Below are 22,680 nucleotides of genomic sequence, written 5' to 3'. Positions count from 1 at the left end.
AACAATCCATACAATCCATACTGCATATATTAACTGTGCGTCGGTAATTGCCGCGGAGTGTAAAGGGATTCCGTTGTCAAATGCACTCAGAAAACCCATATTCAGATTTTTCAGACTTGTATTTGCAAATATATGTGTGGCATCAGGAGGTGCGCTACTTTCTTTATACATGTGCAATTACGTTAAAGATCTGTTATTCACGAGAAAGACTAATGACGCTTTTTGCGTAACATTGAGGCATCTTCGCAATAGACGATCTTCGTGTATGCGACGCTGACCCCTCGGAACGTATTTGTTACAAAACACCTCAGCAGCAGCGGTCGGTAACTGAATGCGATTTCAAAACAAGTACGGAACGACGTGTTGTCAGCTTCTATTTAACTGATTGTAGTCTCTGTGATATGTTAACAAATGGATCCTGGTACAACTACAGCTCCTATACCGAGCGACTGCGAGACCGAGTAAGTTCCCATACAAGCTGAGCCAGCCGCGCTTACATAACATGCTGCCTAAACAGTGTTTGTGTTAATTCTCCCGGTGAAGACACTTTACTAAGGTTCTGTGTCACAGTAGCTAACGTTAAAACATGTGCTGTGTAACGTTACTTGTCGTACTCGTGTTGTCAGTGCGATACTAGTCTTAGACATTTTATTCATGTAGTTCAACAAAATTTTGATTTGTAGCCAGCTTTGTAGCCAACTTTATGTTTAGCCATGTCTCAAAAAGTAATTTTAATAATTGTATATGGGGATATTTTAATAAAAACATTTTAATAGAGTTATACGAGAATTTAGGTAAGTATTGTGCACAGTCATGTTTATTGTGGGAGGAACAAACCGAAACAATGTGACACACGTAAACATTCGACAGCAAATGAATCTTTGCAACGTCACCACAGCTTTTATAAGTCAAAGAAACAAGGAAAAACAACGAAGGGAAACGCTGCCACACAGCTCACGTAAATTTGCTCAGAATATTAGACATATTATTAATAGTTTGAAGTGTCATTTATTAAACGTACAAGCACGAAAAAGCGTGATTTTAATTCCTATAAATTAAACATTAAATTAACATCATTCAAATCCAGTTTCTGTAGATGTTTTCTGTAAACAGTCTGCCAGGCTCCGCAATTCTCAACTTTCTGTTGTAAGAATATAATTGAGGCAGAGATGTGAAACTTTTTCTTCCTTCAATCAGAGAAGAATTGGTGGATAAACCAACCTGAATTCAGTTTTTTGTCAATTTCTTATAGTTCTGTAACTAAACAAATGCATAATGTTTTGTAAGTGTATTGCATTTTCAACGTAGGCAGTAGAGAGCCACATAATGATGCAAGAGGTTATAGGTAGTCAGGAGAAATATTTACAGTACCACAGTTCTGGTCACTGACTTTGGTCGACAGCATGTTGGCTGAGAAATCTGACTGTGATTCACGCCTCATGCGAGTAACAATAACACTGTTCTCACTGACATTACTATTTGACCAGTATCGTGCCCCATTCAGCACGAGTTAAACATTTCCTGTACTATCCTCACTCCTGTCATGCATATCTCCCTTGGTAGGTCAAGTTCAATCTGGAACTGGTGGCCCTCCTGGCGTCCGACCTCCATGTCCCTTTTAAAGACTGCAGAGTCCAAGATACTTGCTTGTAAGAGTGTTTTATATTAATGTATATAATTATATAACCACCAGGAAGTAGTGGTATTGTAACTGACCACTTTCAATGGTAAATTAAATTCGCTAAACCTTTTTAAAATTTCCTTTGTCCCCACTACTGGTACTGTAGTACCAGTACTGAGGTGCTGTACACTTATTTAGCAGCTGTTGTGTCACTGACTGCAACACAAACACAGAGCCTCACTGTGGGTGTGCTAATCTTTATTCTGCTTCATTTTCTCACAACAGGTATTCAAAATAACCTGTGGACTAGGTTTGTGACCCTACCAAACCAAGACAGAATATGGACTCTGACCCTCACCAATAAGGCAGTTCGCAAGCCTGCAGAGCAAGGTACTCCCCTCCCCCTTCCGTCTCTGTTAATCAGGAGACAGCAGCTTTAATTTAGTGTCATATGCATGATCCATGACAAACCTCTTCTATGTCTTTACTGTCACTCTTTACCCACCAGCAATAAAGACTCCCCTAGTGATGGTCCATGGCTTTGGAGGAGGGATAGGCCTGTGGATCCGGAACCTGGATGCTCTGTGCAGGTCACGGCCCGTCTACGCCTTTGACCTGCTTGGCTTCGGTAGGAGCTCCAGGCCTCCGTTCCCTTCAGATGCTGCCAAGGCAGAGGAGCAGTTCGTAGACTCCATTGAACAGTGGAGACAGTCTGTAGGGTTGGAGAACATGATTCTGCTGGGACACAGTCTGGGGGGATACCTGGCAACATCCTATGCTATTCAGTACCCTTCAAGGTAACAATGCTGATTAGACACTATTTAAATTATTAAAACATGAGCGGAAAGTACACAGCCAAACACCTACTGCCAATTGAGCATGAAGAAATTCTGTAAGTTATGTTTAATTGAAAGACTCTAGAAAGAGGAGAGACTGAATTAAGACAACCACATTTTAATTCACCTAATGCAAGATATGTCAAAGTTTTTAGGATCCTTGTAGTTGGATGCCTAAGTACTACAAGGGCTAGAAAAGTTTGAGATACTTCCAGCGGTCAGTGAGCTTAGCTTAGAACAAAGACTGTAAAATTAAATCCTGTAATTTTTACAATTTTTTTATTGAACTATACTATAAATAAAATATAATTCAATATGTGCTCTTTTGAGGTATTGTAGAATTTGTTACTGTTGGATGTAGCTCTGGCTGTAGCTTTTTGTTTCCATGCAGATTTTTGAGTAATATTCATCCTCTCATCTGGCTCTCAAGAAGGCAAACGTGCATATTTTTTAATTAACGGTGGATCAAGGAGCTACTCAAAGAGACACCCCACAAAGAGTTTTTACTGGACTCTGAATAACCTTTTAGCTAAAAAAAAACTGTGGTTATTGATTCTTGGCCAGAAATCTTGCAGTCAAGTGACCAAATAAACATCAGTTAATGCTCCTTTAAACATGTTTTTGTATTTAAAAGGAACTAGCATCTGTTAAAAATTCCTACCTTTACATAAAATGATGACTAAACATATCAATTGACAGGTTATTATAATATATTCCGCTTTCCTCTTACAGAGTGTCGCACCTCATCCTGGTAGACCCCTGGGGTTTCCCTGAGCGACCCCAGACACAGACTGGGGAGGGGCAAAGTCAAGGGACAGAGGTAGTGAAGAGGCCTCAACTTCCACGTTGGGTGAAAGTTGTTGCAACAGTGGTTTCCTTCTTCAACCCACTGGCTGTCATAAGAGCGGCTGGCCCATGGGGTAAGATACAGTATATCATTGTATCAAATAGTGTGCTGTGCCACAGAATACTCTCTCCACCCATCTTATAATGTGTCACTGGTTCAGGTCCGGGCTTAGTGAACAGATTCCGCCCTGATTTTAAAAGGAAATTTGAGGATCTCTTTGATGATGACACAATGACGCAGTACATCTACCACTGTAATGCACAAACCCCAAGGCAAGTCAGCATGCTGTATAAACTGACACATTTTAAACAGAAGAACAAAATGCCTGCAGTCACTGATCAACTTTTCAATTCCCTTCCCTGGTCCCAGTGGAGAGGTAGGTTTTCGGGCCATGTCAGAGTCTTTGGGCTGGGCTAAGAGGCCAATGTTGCAACGGGTTCACCTGCTGCCCCCCTCCCTGCCTATTACCATGTTGTATGGAGAGTGGTCCTGGGTGGACAAGTCATCTGGGGACAGTGTTGTCCAGATTAGGGACCAGGGTCACACCAGAGTGATGGTGAGTAGAGATGCAGAGGTTTAACTACACAGACAATAATCAGGGAGAGATTATCTAATTATGAGTTAAGAATGCACACTTCACCTTCAAATGACTGTAATATAGTTCAATCAATATTCATTGTTTTAAAAGAGAAACTTTATGTGTAAATATTATAATTTGCTGAGTGGCTTCATTACTTGTTTTATTATCTTTTCTCCCCTGCAGCTGATAACCAAAGCATCTCACCATGTGTATGCAGATCAACCAGAAGAGTTTAACAGAGTGGTTGAAAATATATGTAACTCTGTCAACTGACTGTGTGTGTGTGTGTGTGTGTGTGTGTGTGTGTGTGTGTGTGTGTGTGTGTGTGTGTGTGTGTGTGCGCGCGCATGTGTCTGTTAGTGTAAGCGTGTGTGACAGTGGGTGTATAAGGGTGTAAAATAGACAATTTGTGATGGTGGTTGTAATCTTATACCCTTACATTTGAATGTGTATGTTCTGGACTTGAAAGCCGTTGATCTTAGTAGTAAAAATGGTAATTAATATCACTACATTTATTTATTTGTTCGCACAATTTAATTTCTAAATCCAGGGCAAAATTATGTTTCACAATGTTGTATTTTTTAATTTTATGTAAAACATGCTCAATCTATATTCCATGACTTTCTGTGTTAAACAGAAGCCACAAGGCCACAGATTTATGTTTTTTTTACATGTGCCTGACATAAACAATTAATATGTCATATTTTCTTTTACCAGTTTTTCTCGTATACTATTCCCACTACATCAAATACATGTTTGTATTTTATACCTTTGAATAAACAAATCTTATTATGCAAATTTTTTCCTGTAAGTCTGGTGGATCAGTGGTATAGCATAGAGCTGGGATGCAGAAGGCAGCAGGTTTCAATGTGCGGAACGTGTTCCACTGTGGCGACCCATCAAGTGACAAGCTGAAAGCCGTTGAGCTTTAAATTTCCTGCTTAATATAAATATATCTTGTAGAAATCCACTACTGATGTACTTTGTGGCCCAACCAATAGAGGTCAGTAACAAGTGTCTTAATGTTTACCGTATGCTTAATACTCAATACATTTATTAGGGTAACCGTTTATTTTGTTCAGGGTCACCAGACTTGTCTCAGGGCCAACACATAGAGACATACACAGACACACAGCTCCTCACACTTTAACTTAGAGTCACCAATTAACTTGACATTTACATGTAATATTGACAAATCAACATTATTAACAAATACTCAGAAATTTGACTACTTTTAAATAGAAGTGCAACTACAGTGTAAATGTATTTCAACTAAAAGCCCTGCATTCATGCAGTACTTAAATATAAATACAAATATATTAATAACAAAACATAAGTTCCAAAAGGAAAAGAAGTAAATGATACAGAATGGTCACTTTCAAAATCATTCATAATACTCAAAAGGAAAAGGAAAAAATCCATATGATCTAAAAAAATATATAGTTTAAGTTTTTAAAAATCATCAGCTTGCAGCACAAGAGCTGGCCGTACATCTACTGTATCAATTTTGTCTCAAATATAGTGATGCAACAAAGGTGGGTTACCTGCCTCATATTGTAATTAGTCATTGCGATGTCAAGGTTCCCTCATGCAACACATTGTTTCCAAATGAAAAATATAACGTCAGCGCAGAAAAGTTAGGTTATGGGCTGGCAAGTGCTTCCTCTCTGATCTCTGGATGATGTCATTTCCCCAGTAAAGACTTGTCAGGCCGTTATTACTGTGTGATTTTTATTACCAACACAACACAGACAATACATTAAAAGAGATAAATAATGTATAGTTAATAAAATAGTAGTCCTTCATATTGTAAATTGTGTGCTAAAGGTAAGCAGACCAAAACCAGTTAGTAAGAAAAGTTTATTGAAGGCACTGCGGTCTCTCTTGTGATATGGTTGTCTGAAATTCACAGTAAATTGCTGTAAAACTAATATTGTGCGTGTGAATGGTTATCTGTCTGTTTACTGTATGTCTCACTGTGCTGGCCCTGAGATGGACTGGAGACCTTTCCAGGGTGTACACCGCCTCTGATCTAATGACAGCAGGGATGTGCTCCAGCCCCCCTTGACCCAATAAGCAGTTAAAGCTGATCCAAGTATAATATATACACACGATGTTGAAACACACACACACAATATTTACAGAACAAAGTCCACCACAAGGAAACATTAAGGTTTGTATTCAGCTAATTGAGACAGTATGCTGCTTTTCATAATAAAGCAGTGGTCATAAATTTGAATTTAGCCACATCCTTATCGATGTATGAATGATCGAAAAATTAATTCACATTCAAATATCACAGACAAATTATTGGAAAATAGAATGTGAGCTTTGAAAATGTTGACATGACTCCCTTTAAACATATTTCACAGTATCATTCCTTCATTTAAGCCTAGTGAGGTTCATTTTGTCTGAAAATACTTTCATATTTTTTTACTTTCACGTTTACATTAATAACACATGTATGGTATTTACATTATGAAATACAGATGACCTGACCGCACCTTCATATGCTTTGTTGAGTCTCTTGAAAATGGACAACTGTTATTCTATTCAATGTGACAGTTTAATAACTCCAGTATACTGTGTGAATGTATATAAATATAATTAAAAATCTAATTCCTGTGCATGCAGTGAATCCCTGCTGGCATTTCAGATCTAGGCAGAATTGTGAGTTTATATTATATCAAGTGAAAAAAAAGTACTAGTGTCAATGTTACAATGGTTAATTCTCTCTTCAAAGTTTTAAATATCATGAAATTATATTTTACTGAAATACAAATTAAAACAAGATACGTTAAGATAGAGGCACAGTTTTTCATGAAGTCAAAACCCTTCAGGTTATGTCATATATGGTGAAAGTGATGTTGTTGGCTCTTCTCATTGTTCAAGAACGACGATATCAGCCACTCCATGCACTTGTGTGAGCTGTTTACAGTCGAGAGACGCCACAAGCTTCCTTGGCCCAGGTTGGGTGGGGATAAAGTGCTCTGTCAATGTCACTGTGGCATGACCACCAACATCACTGAGAGGGACAAGTATAAGTGAAATATTAGTCTGGGGATGAAATGTATACGGCGATAGATAGGTATGCTAAAAATGAGGCGAGTTCTCTTACCCCACAACAACTTCATGGCCCTTCTGAAGACCCAGGCCCTCCACTCTGAATACTACTTCCTTTAGTGTACGTGGCAGAGGGTTGGTGAAGATGATCTTGGCTCCCATCTCCTTACCAACCACAGCTTCTCCCAAAGGCTGCCAGAAAGAAATTCAAAATTAGTCAGTTGGAGTAGGATCAACCTTTCTGCTTTACACTACAAACAGTATGCTTTTATTACAAAGCAATGCTACAGCAATAAAATGCTGATTGAAAAAGTGCTGATTAAAAACCCACTGTGATGTTGATGTCAGGGGTTTGCAGCCTGAATGTGGTCTGGTTGGCCAACACTTGCTGGGTTTCACTGACTTTTCCAGACAGGGTTAGCATCAGGGCTGCCTGGTCCACCAGCTGGTTTTGGTACTCTTGGTAGAGCAGCACCCACTCGATGGTCTTTTCTGTGTGCAGAGGTACAGAGAAAGGTTAGGCCGTGATGAGTGTTCAGCATGTTTACTGTGCAAGTTGAACGTTCTTTTGCATTTTTAAGCATTTTAATTAGGATTTGAAAAGGGGAAATGACTAGCCTGGCTCTGTATAAAGATTTAAAAAAAAACGGTGTATTGGTAAAGTTCTTCTTGCTTTATACAGGACAAGTAAACGTTTTGAAGCCGCAACCTCCATCCTGTGCAACCAGAAGCTAACTTGGGGCATTAGCAAAGAATATTCAGCATTCCAATATTTATCTTTATGTGCTTTCTTACAATGAAGATTAGGCCCTTTAGCTGCAAAATGTTCCATTATTTTCCTTAGTCATCAATGTTATCAGTCTATTGGCTGGATTGTATGCTGTGGGTTTTTCATTGAAAATAGAGTTGAGGGAAACTGCGGATTCTGGTGGTAATTGGGTTTGTCGCTTCATTGGTTGTTAGAATAAACATATTGATTAAAGCAGCTTTAAAGCTTAGCAGAAACCTACCTTCATTGGGCAAAAGCTCCACAGGCAGCTTCTCCTTCTTAATGCTGCCTTTAAGCACACCGGTGTAGTACATTACAGCCACTTGGCTGTGCAGTGTGGTCTGACGAGGCTCTGAGCTTAGGTTCTTCACCACGATGCTCAGCTTGGCATCATCACCCATCCTGGGCCCCTCACCTTCCATCTTCACCTCCAAACTCACGTCCTCTGCCTTGGCTTCGGCGTAGACATGTGGCTTGCTGCCGTAGCGACTAGCAGTCTCTACTGCGATACGTTCTTCTTCCGAACCTGGTAGAGAAGAGGGAGGAGAAGGTGAGTGTGCCGCATCTTTTTGAGGTTTCAGGATTTATTAACAGAAACCAGGGTAATGGCTTAGACTCTGTCCAAACAAAGCAAACACAGAAACAGTTCAGGGTCATGTGACAGAACTGTGAGTACAGGCAATAAAATATTCTTGCCAGCACCTTCTTGGTGTTTGTACAGGTGTGTGATGTCTGCCCTCTCGTCAGAGCCCACTGCTTTGGTGCTGATGCAGTGGCCCACAGCTTTCTTCTCAATGCAGATCTGTTCGAAAGTACCGTCCAGCTTCTTCTGCCAGTAGATTTTATCACTATTGACCTAAAAGTACCAACAAACATGTCAATCTCAAATCTTAGCAAGAACTTGGTCTTACATACAGCTGATGACATTGAACGAGAATTGAACCAATTTATTTATTTTTATTAGTCCTTTCAGCTTATCCTGTGAGTTCAGGGTCGCCACAGCGAATAATTTTTCCACATGATCTGGCACAGTTTTCACACCAGATGCCCTTCCTGGCGCAACTCAATTTTTACCGGGCTTGGGACCAGCACTGCACAGCTGGGGATGGGGAAAGGCTGTTGAAGGTTTAGTGTCTTGCCAATGGAAACATCGACATGTGGTCGGGAAGAGTAGGGCACAAACCTCTGACCCTATGGTTAGTAGGCATCCACTCTACCAACTGAGCCACTGCCACCCGCTGCTAATGAATACTTAAAGATAAATAAGAATTATTTAACAAAACCTCTTTTTCAGTAGGAATTTCCTGCCCTCACCTCAGCAAAGATGAAAGGTGTGTCATGTTTGAGGTAAACCTGGCCGGAGCGGATGGCATTGAGAGATGAGGGGCCGCAACGGAAGATGCCCTGGCTAGTCTCTTGGGGAGTTGAATCAACAGCCTGCCAGCCTCCATAACCAGGAGGCAGGTCTGGTCTGGCCATCCAGCAGTCGTTCCATACATGGAAATTCCTAAATGGAGATCGACATGTATTAGTTTGAGGGCAGTTGTGATATTTGTATTTTAGCTGGAGGAAGATAGACTGAGTCTATTTATGTGTCTATTAATGTGTTTACACTATAAGGTTGTTTTATACTAAAAAAACAAATGCTGTCTTTCCACGTTTGACTTTAATTTATGCGCCTCAGAAAACTAAAAATCCATTAACAAAGGCCCAGGACTGTTGAGCAGCTAGAATACTGCATGAGACAAGAATGGCACAACATTCCTTTCCTAAAACTCCAGCAACTGGTGTCCTCCCTTCCCATACATTTACAGACAGTTATTAAAAGAAGAGGGGATGCTACACAATGGTAAACATCACCCTATTCCAACTTTTTTGATTTATTGATACAGATGAAGCTGGCTAACATTGCCGTATTTTTTCTGGTGTACTTTTGCATTGTAGTTGAGGATTAAAACTGTAAACGCCAGTTAGAAAGAACAATACGTGGCACTCATCATTTAAACCACATTTTATTTACTAGCAGGTAGCATTTAAACATTAGATTAGTCTCTGAAAAGGCTTTTAGCCAATTGAAAGAGAATTATATGTCTGTAGTTTTAAGTGAGAGGGGTCTGCTTTCAGAGCAGATTTAAATATACAGTGCATTCCTAACATATATAGAGCAGCAGGTGTTCCTCCTAGCCATGTACAGCTATACACCTTACCAGATAGAATCCTTATTGAGGTAGTCAATTGGCTCCCTATCTTCATCAAAATACACATCTGTAGTGAGGGATACATCGGTATCATGAGCAGACTGGAAGTTGGTCACACTGCGGACAGGTATGCCAAGACACCGGAGCACTGGAAGGACAGAGATGAGGGAATAAAAGTTTGTGAAGTGACCTATAACTGTTGTTATTAGGTTTCCTGATTTTTCCTGATGCCAAGTCTTCACATTTCTACCCTGGCGGTATTTGCATGGTTGCGTGGAAATTTATTATCCAGTGTGAATGAAAGCAACACATGTGGCTCAAAGTGTGATAAAAGTAGGAGCTATGACACGAATGTCAGTTCAAGGTGTTGAGCTATGCATGTGAGCTATGGCTTGCTACTATGTGCTAAGGCCAGCTGGCTATCATGTGATAGACTCTGGATGAAGGCACAGTGAACAAGCTGTTTTGTATCAGTGTAGCAGTGAGAGCTAATGAGAAGGACCTGATATACAGAAAGCCACAATAATCTGAGCAGTGTGGATTGAATTGGGAAATTGGGAAATCCTGGGTATCTTCTGTTGTGGTGCACATGCACACGCACAGTACAGCCTTGCACCATCACATCCTCTTGCTATTTTATTTTTGCACATACTCACCTGTTGTGGTGACCCCAGAGAAGACCCAGCACTGTCCGTATGCCACAGGCGTTCCGTCGGAGGAGTGGTATTTCTTCAGGATCTCCACACTGCTGCTCCATGCCGTAGGAGGGACTCCATCTGAGTAATCCCCAGACCAATTTCCAATCAGAACCCCAGAGTCATCCCAAGAGTTTATCTAAAAAGAGCAACATTACACAGTCAATCAAATATAATAATCATTTAGACATTTTCAAAGCAATTTGTAAAAACTCAACTCTGTAGAATCAAGGTTACATTTCTAAAATCCTGGCTATAGCTCAGATGATACAATTGTGATAATCAATTTTAACAAAGCCAATATATGATGAACAGGGACTGACCATGGCAGATATGACCCTGACCACATTGACAGCATCCCCTCGACCAGATGGAGGCATGTCACTCTTCTCCAGGATGAACAGACATGCATTGAGAATTCCCTCGTGAAACTACATAATGGAAAAAAAAAACGCACAAATCATCAGCAAACAAAAAATCAAATCTTCACAGTTTAAGGTAATGATAATATATATTTTCTTACTGTCAACAATAAGATAAATATTTATTGTATTGTGTATTGTGTAGTTGAAGCCTGATATATTTTATTCCTCTGAATCACACAGTATTGTAGCGCTCCACTGTTGTCCGTTAACTGGGACTCAGCGCCACAGATAATGATGTCATGATAATTCGAAACTGTTAGCACTTCTGAGTCCCATCTTGTCCTGATAGTCCATACCTGACCGAAATTCCATGTGCGGGCACCAATTTGTTTCTCTGTGCCATAATAAATCCTCCCAGTGTCATTCAGCACGTACTCCTTCCTCTCCTCCTCATCATCCAGGAACACTGTGTCCTCTGGAAAGACATGACATAATTATATCTGTGAGCTCTCATTTATCGTCATAATACTTACAGAACTATTCTGACAAATCAGTTTCTCATGCTGCATTGTGCACGGAGGTTTTTTCTTTTTTCTTGTATTACATGCAGATGCAGTTATCTGTAAGATGGTATTAAACCAAAATTGACAAGAAATACATGGGCACGGTAAAGATTTTGCCTTATTTCTTGACTGTTAAAGTGACTCAGAACACATGCCTCAGTGACTAAACCACAAGAATTTTTCTTCTCAAATTATATGATAGAACCCCCAGTATCAGGAAATGTTTAAGGAACACAATACGCTCCCTGGACCTCACAGAGGGCCCCACACATTTCTAGGAAGCAGTCTGTTTTTAGTGACCTCAGCATTACACACTTGGGCACACACCCCTTACATGTCTTTTTCCAGTTCTTTATCTTTTGCTCAGTTCCTTAGGGATGGGTGGGAGAGTTTTAATAAAGTCCTGGAGCATTGGGTGAAAGAAGAGAAGACATTCTTTACAGACAAAAGAAAAGGGATAGAGCGCAAGAGTGGGGTCGGTTTTGAGATTTTACAGGAGAAAGTAGAAGCTGACAGTATTTGGCAACTGTGATAATTGTGTTTTTCCCTTCATGTGGAATATTTCTGGAATGCAGGGAGAAACAGAGCACTTTAGACGATATGAAGGGAGTGAAGGAGAAGGCAGCCAGAGAGCAGATTCATGGGGCAACGGAGTGAGGGTTGGGTCAGCAGATAGCAAGAAAAAGAAAATGGGGGAGAGGTATGGAAAGACAAGAAATGCACATGGAAGCACTATAAACGAGGGAGAAGACAAGTTGTCACCAGCTGCAGGATTACTCTGAGCTCCCCCCGTGGCATTTTATACAGAAATTGTAAGATTTTGACTTTTATGAGCGTGCTTCAAAGATTGGTCTCGGTAAAGGAGAGATTGAAAAAGGGAAGAGGAGATTGGGCATGCTGCCAAAAGCAGCAACCCCATAATGAAAGACAGACGTTTCTTATGCCAAACCCACATGCACAGTTGTTTTATTTCGCTACATTGCAAATAAACTTCTTTTCTGTCAGATATCTTGAGCAGTGCTCAACAAGAAACCCAGCACAATAAAAAATTGACATTTATTTCTAATGCTTTTTAAAGTGAATAAGGCAATAATACGTATACATAATAAAGAACAACATAACTGACCTTCATTTTAAAGTGAAACTTCAATTTTAAAGTGAAAAAAATATTTTAAAAAACCCTCAAAACCTTTTACTGTGTTCATGAGCACAGTTTAAGTCATACCTGAGTTTACAAATGTTTTCTGAGAGAAGCCCACTGGCACTCACACACTATTTTAACATGGTTTATGGTGTTTAAAGCTGCAATAATCAATGTCCAACTACTGTGGGGAAAAAAGATTACAGGTAATTTCACCTGCCTCTGCAGTTCCACTCAGCTCTATGAAACATTTTAACATCTTTCGGCTGCTTGTTTTACCTTTATGCCCCTAACTCAGAATCATTTGTAGACACAGCAGGATGAAATTTCTTTAGAGGAAAACCTCTACACTGTCACAAACAGCAAACAAACACAATGCTACAAACTAGCTGGTGAACACAAAGGTATTTTAGTCAGGTGTGGTCTTATAACTAGTTCTAATCGAGGATGTGTCTGATAAGAAAAGGTTTTTACATGATGTTCTACTCTGTGCACTGATCCACTAAGCTGAACAACCAATCAGAGTCAGTCGTTCTCAGAGATTGGCCCAATGTCATTTTCTGCATATTAATTCTGCTGAAAATCTACCAACTAGTATCGTTGATGTGGCACGCAGAACAAACATTAGGCTGGCAAACACCAGTCTTGTCTGATGGTCGACCGTCACCTCTGTGTTCTAATTTTAACCTTTTGGTTATAAATTTCACAGCAAAATGTGTTTGTTACCATGAACTGCTTCTAGACATAACACACTGACTTTGGATCAAGGGTATACAGTTAATTCAGTCATGGTTTTTTGTTATAGTTGAAACATTTTATTAAATATGCATTTATTCTAAATTCAGGAAATTAAAATGTAAATGTCAATGAAAACCCACAACAGTGTTTGATTTCCACTGAAGCAAAAGTAAAAAGTTTGTGTGTAAGTAAACATTTAATAAATGAGTCTGGTTTTGATCAAAAACATAGGGCCATGATATTAAGAAGCATAACCAAGTGTGCCTGCAGTCCTGAATTGTAGCCAGTGGAGTTTCTTAAGTTCACACAGGGTCACGCTGTAGTTATTTGACGGACAGCGACATCCTCATGGACTGAGTTGGCCTTTCTCACGTGTGTAACATTATATTAGGACTTCTATCAGAGATGAAAAAGCTAAATGGACATCTGATGTATTTTGTGCCATTATGTCCTATCAGCATAATGGCTCTATTCATAATACAGCGATATGCTCTGAAAACGTCTTTGGTAGCAATTGTGTTGCATCAAACAGTTTCTCTGCAAGAAAAAATAATACTTTTTGAAGATGCTTCAAACCTAATCTTCCCAAAATGTTATGTTGTGCTCTCTGTCTTTTCTTGTATCAATATAATCCTCATATCGCCTATGACTCCTTTTTCCTTCCTTTCTGCCACGTTTCTACCCTCAGTGCATGTAAATGCATAATCACACCCACGGCCTGTCTTACCTTCACACCACGGGTTGAAGAGCACTACGATTTTATTGTTGAAGTCATAGGTCTTTGACCCCTCGCACCTCTCAGAGCCAATCACCACACTGAGCCCGTACAGTCCAATCACGGCATTGGCTGGAGAGTTGATGGACAGCTTGATCTTGTTGCCATTCTGCTCTACAATTTTTGCCTCCCAGCGTTCGTCCTCCAGGTGGTCGACAAGTGGTACGATGACATGGGTGCTTTTGGACACCATTGGCAGGGGACCTACATCAGACAGATGATGGTAACTCATTGTGTTGTACCAGAAAAGGCCAGTAAAAATGAATAAAACATTTATGTTTAGACACTTTGAGAAATTCTGTCCCCAAAATTCACTTTCATAGGGAGAATAGTTTCCTAATAAATAATGTTATTAGTATTAAGTTGAAAAATATCATCTACCAGCACCTATGCACCTCCATTGTTACACTTATTTTGATATATCAGTCGTAATCTCTTCCAGTCTGAAGCAGATATAAATGAGTATGCACATATTTTTTGTATATTTGTGTTTTCTACGCATCCAAAATTCTGTGTAAGTCACATTCTTCTTTTCTAGATGTGTGAGTAGAAATTCCAAATTGTGCAGCTTCCCTAACAGCTTTTCAATTCTCTCGTCTCTAAGATTCTTGGCTAACCATGTAAATCTGGAAATAAACAAAGCAAAATAATCAAATTGTAGCATGTTTTTGGGCACAGATTCTGGTTCCTACAGTCCCACTTTAAACCACAAATGCATGATAGACTTGCTCTGCTGTGTTGGAGACCTTCCAGTCACAGAAAGAAAATTTAATTCTGGAAAGCCTCCAGCAGAGCCCTACATCCCTGCAGAAAGACAAGCATATCTGCGACTATCTTACAACATTTACCTTCCTAATGCTAACAAACTGTGACAATGCCATATTTCTCTTTGAAAGAAAAAAACAATTTCACCATAGTTCTTTCTATCTCACTTGCTGGATAAAGATTTATTGGATGCTTTCTTAAGAGCTGTTTGCTTTGTGGTCCCCATTTTGTCTTTGGTTGCAATTTGCTCAAGTGAGTATGAACTTTATCAGGAAACCATTGTTCTCCATTTGACTGAACCAGGGCTCCCCACCCTTCCTTTTCTCACCTCTAAGCACTTGTTTAAAAGGGAATCGATGGAAAACACTGTCTCCTTTCTTCTGGAACAGCAATACCTTTATTGAAAATTCCCCTACAGTCTTTCAGTGCTTACAAAGACCTGCCTTTAGTTCAAATCTTAAAACCTTTTCACTGCAAATGCCACTGTGAAAGCAGAGGTAATAAGAATATGTTGAATGTTGATAGCTAAGAGATGAATGCGTGCCGAATCTTTTCTCCTGTCTTCATGTATCTAAGTAGCAGATTACAGCACATCACTTCACTGTAGTGATGTAATGGCCATGGTTTTCCAAGTTGTAGTGTGAGGCCTTTAAATACCAGTGGGAGGTGTCCAGTGTCTTGAGGTCTGGAAACTGTTAACATACTGAGCTCGTGGGTGGGATCCAAACCTGTGGCATAAAACTCCTACTCAGTTTAAATATGCTGGTTATGTTTGACCACATTTCCCAGGCTTTGTTTTGAGCCGGTGGTTTGTTCTGCGTTTCACATGGATTGGCAGGAAATACTGGTTAAATGGCATACAACCGATGTTACACATGTAGGTAAATGCATCCATCATGGATGAATCTGTGAAAAGGACTCCTTTCATTCACACTGCCCATCAAGTTTCCAAATCTTAACGCAGTAATTGCACTGATTAGCCCCAACATTAACGCTGGTGGTCATGAAGGATAAAGCTCAGCATGGCCACTCCGAGCAGTCTGCAGATACATAGCCGCACACACAGCAAAATGTGATACACTGTGTGCACAAACTCAATACACAAGTAAAACTATTGGCCTAAAAAAAAAATCCACTGCAAGAACCACTTCAAATTATTTTCTTAAGTAAAAGAACTAAGCAGATTATCTACATTATATTTAAAGTACAAAAGTACTTCCACTAAGAAAACAATATATTTTAAACAATAGTCATTATGGCAATTATGCCAAAACATGTACAGTACTTAATAAAAAAATAAGGGTCAAAGGTCACTTCTGGTAAAGGTGGAGCAGATTTTAACCACTTTATGAGATGACAGGTGGTTAACCCATAATGTTAAATCAACATTTATTAGTTTATAATTTTCTATAGAAACAATTTATTTGTTAAACCACCAGATGGTATTAATGTTGTGGCTGATTACTGATTATAACTGATCAGGTGCACGGTTTGTCACATTTTGGTTCAGATGGTTCAGTTGGACATTTAGCCATGACTTTTAGTTTAGCCTACCATTTCATTTTTCTCTACAGCGTATATTACTTTTAGCTATATATTCCACGTGTTATGTAGAGGGGTTTTCTCTAGCAAAAGAAATACTGTAACATACTTCAGAATTATAACAGAACATGAGGGTTTGACATTAATGAGCAAGAAAGGACGATTAAAATGTAATTCTTATTGTTCGGCTTTTCTTATTTTAGTTTTGATTTCCCATTGTTCTGTTCAGTACCACTTATAAATTCCGAACAATTTTTTTGTGCATTTTGATACAACCCAAGATGATGTGCTCTATGTTTTTAATATGTCTACTTCTTATATTTACTCATATTTATCATCTGAATGACTGACTTTGTTGGAAAGTTTGATGCCATACACATAGGCACACTCCATCTGTTGGTCTCATACCCGTTTTCAGGTCCAGATGCAGCTTGTCACTGTCAGCCTTGAAGAGCTTGTTGAGCTCCAGCTCTATCTGGAAGGTCTGTCCTCTGCGGATGATCAGCTCATCCCCATCATACAGGTCAGTGTGATGCTCCACTCTGTTTTGTCCTGTCTTGGAGCTCAGCAGGTCCACCGAACAAACAGACAACGTAAACACTGAGAGAAGAAGGTTGGATATGAAATTTTAAGCACATGTTCGTGTTACTGCTGGTAATCTTATACCAAAAGGTAGTTACATTACCTTCCATTTCCTTCGCTTCTCCATTCTCAGGCATTGGTTTGCCAGGCCCTGGGGTTGGGGTGGGCTCTGGGACTTGTGGTTTAACAATTTTCTCTGTAACCCCATTAGAGGTGCTGTTCTGACGTTTACAGCAGCACGGGCACATCTTCTTGAACCAGCGACGACAGCGTCCCTCTTCCTGCTTCTTGTCCACATCCTTCTGAATGACTAACTCCACCCTGGTGGGTGGAGCTGCTCCAGGGAAACGACCAACCTCAGATGGGTCCCTAACTGTCAACCGCTCAGCGGGCATTCTGGGAGGCAAATAAAAGATTTCAGGCAACCAATTATTTAATCATCCAATTTTCCAAAAATGTACATGAATAAATGAACACTACAAGCAAGAAGCATGCATAAGGAATATTCCCCAAAGTTCCTCTTACATTTAAAAGGTGACAAAGTTGCACCTCTAACTCCACCCTGGGTAAATTCTTCCCAGCCTGGGTAAAAGCTCCAGGACTTGGGTTAATTCTCACCAGCCCAGGCTAATGCTCTATAGCCTGGGTACAAGCTCCAGGGCCTGGGATCATACTCCACTGCCCCGGCTTAAGTTCTGCATCCTGAGTAAATTGTCTTGAGCCGGGTTAAATTCTCCCCGATCATGCATAGTTTAGGTTTTATTTGCTTAGAATTCGAAGAATCCCCCGGCTGTGCTGTGAACAGTTTTTATTGGAACTACTTCTACCACATGAATAGTCACATGGAGGTTTGCTTATTATTTGCTGTGAATAATGAGGCTATTGCTTCGGCATGTTGCTGTTGAATTTCTAAATGTTTTTATAGTTAAAGGATCACAAAAAAAATCTATTGATCTCTCTGTTACTGCTGTGAAAGCATAAATCTCAGATAGGCCAATCATTTTGGACTATATAGCCATTCTTCCTCATCGACTACACTTCCTGAAAACTCTCCTAAAATCAGCTTGATTCTTTCTGCCTCACCCCAGCTGAGGAATCGTAGTATAGACTCTATGCATGCACTAACGCACACTCAGCGTGGATGTGGGCGTACTGTGGTGTAGTTCATATGAATATTTGTCACACTGTCACATCCCCACCCTCTTACAGTGCAAAAGAAATCAAAGTGGAGTAAGATCATTTCTTACATTAAAGATAAGCCTCTCCCTTCTTGTCAATCCTGGGCTTCTAAACTAGGGGGTTAAAATTTCTCACACACCAAATATCAGCACTTGGGAAATGAAAAACAAAACGTGTTTACTAGATTAAAAGGCCTTTGATCTCATTCTGTCCCTCCTCTTTTCTCATCGTCTGCAACTTCATCTCAATATAGAAGCCACACAGGGCTGTGGAGCAGCACACAAAAATACATTTATAATATCTAAACATTAAAGCATTAATGGGGTTTTGTTGGCTTTTGGAAAACACACATGGGCAGCAGGGATTCATGGAGTTAGGAGGAATGCAGAGTTGTTAAGTAAACAATTTGGGAGATCATTATTCTCATTTTTACAAACAATGTTCACTAAGCCTTAAAACTACAATTTATTCGCAAAATTTCAGTGGCTCGTGATCCCTGTAGAAGACATAAAGCAGCAGTTCGTACTATGTAACCTTAATATTATCTTAAAGCATGAGAAATAAACAAGGGAAAGGTCTGAGCTGGGACTGGACAGTCACTTTTTGGAGATTAGCTAATTAGAGATAAGCATTGTCTTTGTTCAAACTCAGCATTCTGCTTTGTAAAGTAAAGGTAAAAGTTTGAAAGGCTTTAGCATAAAGAGTTGCTGCATAACTACTGATTAAATAGTTTACACAGAGCAGTGTATCAAAGAGACCGAGTTGCTGGTTTTGGGAAAAAGTCAGTGATTGGGAAGTTACATGGCAGAGTTCAAAGGTCACACAACAGCTGAGCGAGAGGTGGAAAGGAGGGGTGCCTCAGATCCATGAGTGAGTAAAAAGTATGTGTGTGTGACTGCTTGCACCATCTCTGTCTCTGTGTGATATTACTCACTTCTGATTTTTCCACTTTGTAACTTCCTGAGTTTATCTGGGGGTCAAAACTTCCCTGCCAATGTTCAGTTGTTATGAAATCCTCCAAATATTTGTTAAAACTATGAATAATCATGTGAGAGACACAATGGGCAGAGTTTGCCATATGTATAGCAACACAGCTCCACCCAAATACACACACTGTCACACCGCCCAAAAGTCATACTCTTTGAAACAGTATGTGCTGTCTTCGGTCCTCGCTAATTTTAGAAAATAAGGAAATGTGCAAGTTAAATGAAACTGTTCAACATCACATTAGGAGGATCTAGACATTTTGCTTACAGAGCAATGAACTTGACTTCACTATAATGACGCTTCTCTGCCCCTTTTCCACTCAATCAAAGACAGTGGCTGACTAAATATTTACAGTGATAAAATTAAAGATATAAATGTAATACTGCAAAAATGATTTATTTTCCAAATTCGAATTAAGCAAAAGCCTTTTAGGCTCTTTCAGCAATAATTTGTTTCTTCTCCAGACTTTTAAAAGCTTAGTTATCTCACCAGTGCACCTTATGTGGTGCTGAAAATGGCCAATTAGAGTCATCCTCTCAACCCCCTTAAACCATGAAAAGCTATTCCATGAGCCAACTGTTTTAGGCTGCCTTGCACACACACAAACTTGAATAGATTTATAGCCATAAGCATAGTTTGAAAGTGAGAGTTACTTCTTCATCCTTTTGCTTTCCCTATTAACCACTTCTTCCCTTGTGCTGCATGTGCCCGCTCTGCACCTCTGTGGCTCTCTTCAGTTGGATATTATTGGCACGCTGCTATGGCCGGTATGCCCACTGCCCACAGAGATAAGCACTCCCCGAACAATACTAGCTTTAAATGTTTGTCTGTGACGTTGGAGCCCATGTAAAGTTAACTAATTAATTACGGTGCTTAAAAAAAATGTGTGGAAGAAAGGAAATTGTTGAAATTATTGTTCAACCTTCAAGAGAGGAGAGAAGGGATAAACTGCTGCTTGGTGGCCGCCAACAGACAAGGCTGAACACATAAAAATGCCTTAAATAATTGCATGTTTTTTCACTTAACACGAGGAAAAAACTCCATCCAATAGCTGAAAGATTTTCACTTGAAAGAAGGATGCTCAAGTCGAATAAAGTTAAGTAAAACATATATCTGCTGTATAGAGTAATAGCAGCCATTTTACACTTTAACACTGTTCTTTTGCTTTTAAATATCAGACTTTGTGCAGAATTGTGTTATAAACTCGTAATAATGGAGACTTTCTCTTGACTCAAACAGAAACCGTTAGCTGGGTCATGTGCTTTAAGTTTAAAGCTACTTCAGAAGAAAACAACTTTACAACCATCCAGAAGTGACTTACTCTCTGTGTGAGGAGGCTTCTTTAGATCCGCGATGAAAGCTCTGCTTCGTCTTGAGTTGAACCTCTTAGCGCAAGAAAACTTTTCTTCCCTTTTAAGTCTCAGTCGCGCTGCTCTTCTGTGTCTGTGGAGGAATGTAGTTCAAGTTACTTTAAACTGACACACAGACGTACACACCTTCTTCCTCGCAGATCTGCCCACCCCGACCCGCTTCCAACCCCAACCGCTTCCCACCCCACCCCGCTTCCTACGCCCAGCAGGAGGCGGCTGAGCTAAAGAGCGCACATGAGTCAGTCCCAGTCAGGCCCAGCTATATAATGTGCAACACGTTGTCCGTACAGTGGTTTAGCAATACCAGAAGGGAAAGGAATCTGGCAGATGCGTCTGTCTAACCACCATTAAACAAAAAAAGTGGTTTGTTGCCCAAACCTCTCATTCAGGAAATCCCTTTCTAGACACTTTAGTGTTTTCAACTTGCTTCATATGGCTCTAGTTTGGGGTGTGTGTGTAACCAAGATCTCTCTGCTTTTACAGCTGAATTTCATTAAAACAATATTTATGGCTGTGAGTGGAAACTGGATTTTCATCTTTTTCAGTCAAAGGTTCAAAGTTATGGAACACGATACCTTCAGATTTAAAATCACAATCATAACTCACAGCTTTCACTATGAAGCGGAAACACTGTGCACACTGAACAGCTTTGGTTGGTTTGCTGGATTCCCACTGGTCACGTTCTTACTCTTTTATTGTGTGCACTTTGTGAATGTATGTGTGCATAGTTTCACATTCACAGAGTGAAGATGCCAGATCAGGGCTGACAGCTTTGACCTTGTGTGCAATGGACACACACAGAAATAAATTCATGTTCATATTTGTTTTTACCTTTTCTGTTAGATTCTATTTCTAACATGTTTTCATGTTTCATGCAGCCCCTGTCCGTGGGGGACAGGAGCTGCAAATTAACTTTTTGTTGTATGCCCTATATAAACAACATCAAGTATTTAGTTGTAACAATGTTTGGATGTATTGTGCCTAATAAAAAAAAGTAAAAACAGTTCATGCATGGATACCCCATCTCTCCCTTCACATTTCCTGTCTGCTCTCTGATGGCTCCCATGGTATTCAGGCAAAAATGCTAAGAAAAAAAAAAGGATACATTAGCTTATCTGGAAGCAGAGAGATGTTTTAATATAAGTAAGACAGAGGGAAGTTTTGAAGAATTAAAATACCTGTACTTTCCTTAGAACACCTCAGTTCTCTTCTGTTGGTAAGTTGACTTACAGAAAACCCTCAGGGGACAGGCCCACTCTTATCTGTGCTCTAAGAAATTCATATTTACAAGAACAAGTTTGCATATTGTTGATTTCTGTCCAGAGCATCTATCAAAATGATATGTGGCTGGAAAAATCCCAACTAGCAGGCAGGTCAAAATAATGGTGATTCTTATCCTGATATTTTGGCTTTGAATGCAGTTTCTTGATCTGATGAAAAAAGCAAAAGAATCAAAGAGAAACCATGACCACCATGCGGAGCTGAGAGTGCATGATGTATTTGCAGCTGCATGAGGAAGGTTTGTTGAGAACTGTGAGAACTGGGAAAATAAATTAATTGACAAAAGACTCATTTTATGTGTTCCCACTGTGATGCTGATGTCATTTGTGTTCTACCATGTTTCCACTGCTTCCACACTTACACCATAGTAGACACTGCAGGCGAATGTGGTTAGACATGAATGATGAAGCTCTTCCCTAATCTTAGTGCTAATCATACAACTGACTATGAAAATAAAACTTTTATACAAATCTGTTTAAAAGCAGGTATAAATGCTTTAACAATATTTAGCAAAGTGAGTTCTGCAGTTAACCATTTCATTAGCTTGAAAGTTTGAATAACCTCAAATTAAAGGCATGTGTTCTTTTGCCATTATCTGGAAATCTACCTCATCTATGACGTTTAGCCTAAAGCACTTGGTCCTGATCCAACTAACTAGCCTGCAATAAGCTACTCTTCTGCAGGTTTGATCTTTACAACTTGTTGCTCAGCAACAACAAGCCCAGGCTAAACAATGCAGACTCATGCAAAATGTATAAATAACAGGGTCTTCCAACGTGCTGT

The 22,680-nt window shown here is 39.8% G+C and overlaps 2 protein-coding genes across 2 annotated transcripts; one reads left to right on the top strand and one right to left on the bottom strand.

Moving 5' to 3' along the window:
* The first annotated feature begins 254 nt into the window (after positions 1-254).
* Positions 255-4,682, top strand: abhd4 (abhydrolase domain containing 4, N-acyl phospholipase B). Its single transcript, XM_067529073.1, has 8 exons — positions 255-461; positions 1,564-1,649; positions 1,907-2,011; positions 2,130-2,418; positions 3,190-3,377; positions 3,465-3,576; positions 3,674-3,860; positions 4,068-4,682. Exons 1-8 carry the CDS (start codon positions 412-414, stop codon positions 4,155-4,157), a joined length of 1,107 nt encoding a protein of 368 aa, XP_067385174.1. The 5' UTR covers positions 255-411; the 3' UTR covers positions 4,158-4,682.
* Positions 4,683-5,725: 1,043 nt separating this feature from the next.
* Positions 5,726-20,776, bottom strand: tgm1l1 (transglutaminase 1 like 1). The gene is made up of 14 exons (XM_067529072.1): positions 20,568-20,776; positions 17,184-17,476; positions 16,907-17,098; positions 14,144-14,395; positions 11,331-11,449; positions 10,933-11,040; positions 10,571-10,748; positions 9,924-10,062; positions 9,031-9,223; positions 8,419-8,572; positions 7,958-8,242; positions 7,279-7,439; positions 7,003-7,139; positions 5,726-6,909 (listed from the first exon to the last, which is right to left on the bottom strand). Exons 2-14 carry the CDS (start codon positions 17,473-17,475, stop codon positions 6,765-6,767), a joined length of 2,355 nt encoding a protein of 784 aa, XP_067385173.1. The 5' UTR covers position 17,476; positions 20,568-20,776; the 3' UTR covers positions 5,726-6,764.
* Between the last annotated feature and the right edge of the window lie 1,904 nt (positions 20,777-22,680).

This window comes from Channa argus, chromosome 14 (assembly GCF_033026475.1).
Source record: "Channa argus isolate prfri chromosome 14, Channa argus male v1.0, whole genome shotgun sequence".
NCBI classification, from domain to species: domain Eukaryota; kingdom Metazoa; phylum Chordata; class Actinopteri; order Anabantiformes; family Channidae; genus Channa; species Channa argus.
This window is presented reverse-complemented; position numbering and strand designations above follow the sequence as displayed.